At 37.6% G+C, this 4,651-nt stretch overlaps 1 protein-coding gene across 1 annotated transcript; it reads left to right on the plus strand.

The window, feature by feature from the left end:
* The first annotated feature begins 841 nt into the window (after positions 1 to 841).
* On the plus strand, positions 842 to 2,740 carry LOC127728918 (uncharacterized). The gene is made up of 2 exons (XM_052236498.1): positions 842 to 1,168; positions 2,371 to 2,740. Exons 1-2 carry the CDS (start codon positions 960 to 962, stop codon positions 2,738 to 2,740), a joined length of 579 nt encoding a protein of 192 aa, XP_052092458.1. The 5' UTR covers positions 842 to 959.
* The last annotated feature ends 1,911 nt before the right edge of the window (positions 2,741 to 4,651 follow it).

Below are 4,651 nucleotides of genomic sequence, written 5' to 3' on the forward strand. Positions count from 1 at the left end.
ATTGCATTAATCATTGTTAGAAGTACTTAGTATTTTAAAAAATGTCTACTAGGAGTGATCCCATATCCCATTATAAAGATTACAAAGTAAATTTCACCAGCCAGAGCTAATTTATATCAATATTCAGCTAAGGTTTAAGGTTTTCTAGGTGACATTTCTGAATTTTTACAAATTTTTTGTCTTTTTATTTTTACCTCTAATACTTCTCTGAAAAGGAGGGAAGTATCTCTTCTTAATATTATAATAACATAGTTGTAAATCGAATTTCATTTATTTTCTTCTTGATTTTTGTAAAGTAGACTCCTTTTTATTCATTTTGCTGGGTATTTATTTTTGACTTGTGATATCAAGGGGAGATAACCACTTGCACAAATCGGCAAAAAAAAACACCGCTTCGTGTTGAAAAAAACCATTGACGTTTGCGTATCCAAAACTCTATTGCCTAGATCATTCTAGATATTCATATCGAGTGTTTGTCTTAATAAGATGCTTTATTAAATTTAAATTCAGCCCATCATTTTTAGTTTACTCGAAAATATTTAGATTTTTCAATCACAGACTTTTCACGGTCACGTGACTCTATTGTTGCTGACAGACTTGGGGTCAAACCGTGACCTGCTTTACAACTGGTATGTGTCTTTGCTTTTCTATTGCTTTGTATTGTGCATCAAAATTTATTAAAACTAACAAAAAGGTTATAGGGGGGGGGGGGGGGGGGGGGGGGGGGGGGCGGGTGCGGACTCGCGGTCAATAACATGTTGGATTGGATACATCCCAAAGAGTTCGAGAATCTGATAAAAAGTTACTAATACTAACCAATGTCTGTAAAACAATATTTGTTTCCCGCAATCTTCTTGGTTTTAAGTCTGTATATCGACGCCAGTCTCAGGTCTTAAATATATAGCGTATAAAACACTCATATAAAGCAATACAACCTACATCTTTTTTATTTCAGCAAAATGGCTAGAAAGAAAAAAGGATGGACTCCAAAGCAAGGAAAGTGGTCAAAAGAGGGTCTGATAGAAGCGGTTTGCCAAGTAAAGAGTGGGAGCATGTCTAAATTAAAAGCATCAAAGATATATAATATACCAAGGACAACACTACTTCGGAGACTGAAAACTATGGACCTGGATTCACCAGCAACAATACCCACAGTACTTGCTATAAAGTATAAAGGACGAAGAAGCTCTGGTCGGGCATATACTAAGAATGGAGGAAAGAGGGTTTGGTTTAACCATCACAGATGTCCGAAAGCTAGCCTACGAGATAGCCGTGAGGTCGGGGAGAAAGCATTGTTTTAACAATGATAAGAAAAGTGCCGGATATGATTGGTGGCAAGGGTTTAGAGATCGACATCCATGTTTATCTGTAACCATACCAGAGGGTCTTAGCGCAGCCCACAGTTCAATGCTGAATCCAAATGTCATCTCAGCTTACTTTCAAAAGCTTGGAAGTTTCATAGATAAACTGAACATTAAGGATAAGCCCCAGCGAATTTTTAATGCGGATGAGACTGGCGTGAGTACAGTACATGATCCATCCATCGGCAAGAGTTCTACCACCAATGCTCATCTTTAAGGGACAAAGAGTAAGCCAAGCATTGATGGGCAATGCACCAGCAAACACATTATTTGCATGCAGTAAGAGTTCATTTATTGATTCAGATTTATTCAGTTATTGGTTTCAAAAGCTGTTTATACCTAATCTTCCTCCTCAGAGACCTGTTCTGCTCATACTAGATGGACATTCTTCACACATAACAGTGGATCTGTTAGAAACAGCCGTATCTAATCAGATAGAAATGTTCTGTCTTCCTCCCCATACTACGCACTGGACACAGCCACTCGATAGAAGCGTATTTGGACCGCTGAAAAAGTCGTACAATCTATGCTGTGAGGCATTTCTTAGGCAGAATACAGGAAGAATATTCACACGCTACGATTTTTGTGGCTTATTCAAGCAAGCCTTTAATGAAAAAATGAATCTAGTCAATATATTCAGTGGCTTCAGAGTTACTGGGATATTTCCATTTAAACCGAATGCTATCCTAATAGAGGCATATGGACCATCAAAGACGTCTGTGGTCGAAGTTGAGGTTGAAGCATCAACAGAGAATGGCAATGAGGATCACAATGAGCATAACCAGTCGCGAGTAACTGCAACCGCAATTGAAGAGCAACCTGTCTCTGCCGTGTCACTGCAAGTTCCAACAACATCATCTGAAGGAAACTATTTGAGGGAAATTCTAAGAACCCCTAAAGTCGTCAAAGAAAGAACGGAGAAAAAGACCAGACGAGTAACTGAGGCTAGATGTCTGACAGAAAGAGAATTTTTAGATGAACTGAAACGAAAAGAAGAATAGAAAAACAGAGTTCAAGAGGGAAAAGATCAAAGGAAAAGAGAGAAGGAGGAAAAGAAGAAGACGAGAGAACTTGAACAAACATTGAAGAAGAGCAGTAAGGCAAAGAAGAACACACAGAAGCGTTTGGCCAAAAAAAAAAAGAGAATGACAGGTCATTGGCTAAAGATCAGTCTGACTCCTGCTGTACTTATTGTAACGGGAACTACATGGATGACGACTCTGACGATGAAGACTGGATTAAATGTACGAGATGTAGCGATTGGTATCATGAGTCGTGTACTGGAAAGTTTGGGCATGAACTTTCACACTTCGTGTGTAACAAACATTGACATGTTTCAAAGTGTGACCAGTTATTATAGTGGGTTGTGCTGTCAATAGTTTGCTGGACTATCATTAAATACGTTATATCCTCTTAATATCATTGACTATAAGAGATTTACCAAATCAAAACACTCATAAAAAGAAGTGTTGACAACCGAAGCGCTATCCAAAAAAAGGGCAATCCATGGACAACAGACAAACCCGGGAACAAATAAGACAAGACAAACCCGGGAACAAATAAGACAAGACACACAAGGACAAACAACAACATATAACATCGAAAACTAAAAACAAATGAGAAACACGGGCCCGAAAAAACTTAGGCGACTTCAGGTGCTCCAGAAGGGTAAGCAGCCAGGTCATACCCCAAACCAAACAATAGGCTTTGAATTCCCCCTTGTAACTATACATACATGTATTTGCATGATTGATTGATTGGTCAATTGATTGATTGATTGACATCTAGTTACAAACGTGCCATGCATAATCAGGACAAGAACAAGTTCAACAAAACAGAATGGCATACCATTAAACATAGGGAAGAGTTTGGGTCGATTTAAGATGGCAGTAATCGTGACTAGAATCATTGTTCCCATCGGGGTATTTTAAGAAGTTACAAAAAACATAAACAACCATGACTTAAATTTCCATCCAAAACCAAAAAAAAATATTCCAACACCAAAATCTACAATATTCGAAAATCCAGCCCACACATACCCTTCCAAAAAAATCGACAATGACAAAAATATGAAAGCAAAATAATCATGATGATTCTCAGCGTCATGAGCGGACTTAATTTACAGTTTACATCAGTGGTTTACATGGCATAATTGGCCCCCATTTGCTAAATTTGCAGACCCTTTCTGAAACGGAAAGATAGACACTGAATGCATAAGAAGTAACATGCTGTATTGAAAGCTAAGATTTTGGTCAATATTAGCATCATGCAGTTGGCAGTCGGAAGTTGGACGCAAATAAATTTTTTTTTATGATCAATCAATCTCACAGAGATCGGAGGTAGGAATAAAAGGTGGAATCGAGGCGATTAATCCAAGAAAATGGACTGAGAACAATTCTTTTACACTTACTCATATATGACCAATTACATGGGGTAAGTCATTCTCTAACAAGCGCGTGATAGGAAATGAAAAAAATGCCTACAAATATGAAGAAAGGTCTACACTGAATTTATTGGAACGCAGGTGGAAAATATTATCTATGCCCCAGCGAGCTGAAACGTGTGTATACGCTTAATGTGTCCACTTACCCCATTCTCCCCTATACCAATTTTTATGAAAAGTCATCGATTTTTTTTTAAATTAGATAAATATACAGCAAAACATGCCGTTTTTTTTCTAAAATCCTGAAACTTTGATACAAATTAATTATTTCCAAAGAATTGTTAAACAACTTTAGAGCATACTTATGTAAAGAAGATTTTCCAAATGTTTTTACAAAAAATTCGCTTGTGTTTATCTTTTGAAACAAAAAAGTTAGGTATGTCTATCCAAAGGATAGCAATGTCCACAAAAAATAAAAACAACGAAATTTTGATTAAATGTTTAAAATTTCGACCCCATTTATCTCTTAAAGTAGTACATGAAGGTATATCTTTTATTACATATTTGAATTGCTTAGGTGAAAAATAGCTTGTATGCAAATTTTCGTCAAAAATTCACCGTGGGATCGAAACTGTATCGTATGCCCTTAAGTGGGAACGTCGTGTAACGCTCAGTGGTACCAATAACACAACGCATGTACTAGTGAACGAGTAATTTGCACACCGTCAGACGGGCGTAAAGGTGTCAATCACCTATTCAAAATCCGGTGACATCCCGTTAACCCGACAACCATTATTCCGACCTCCCATTATTCCGACAGCCCATTATTCCGACATCCCATTATTCCGACAGCCCATTACTCCGACATCCCATTATTCCGACAGCTCATTATTCCGACATTGCATCT

Source organism: Mytilus californianus, unplaced genomic scaffold (genome assembly GCF_021869535.1).
Source record: "Mytilus californianus isolate M0D057914Y unplaced genomic scaffold, xbMytCali1.0.p SCAF_2, whole genome shotgun sequence".
Taxonomy (NCBI): domain Eukaryota; kingdom Metazoa; phylum Mollusca; class Bivalvia; order Mytilida; family Mytilidae; genus Mytilus; species Mytilus californianus.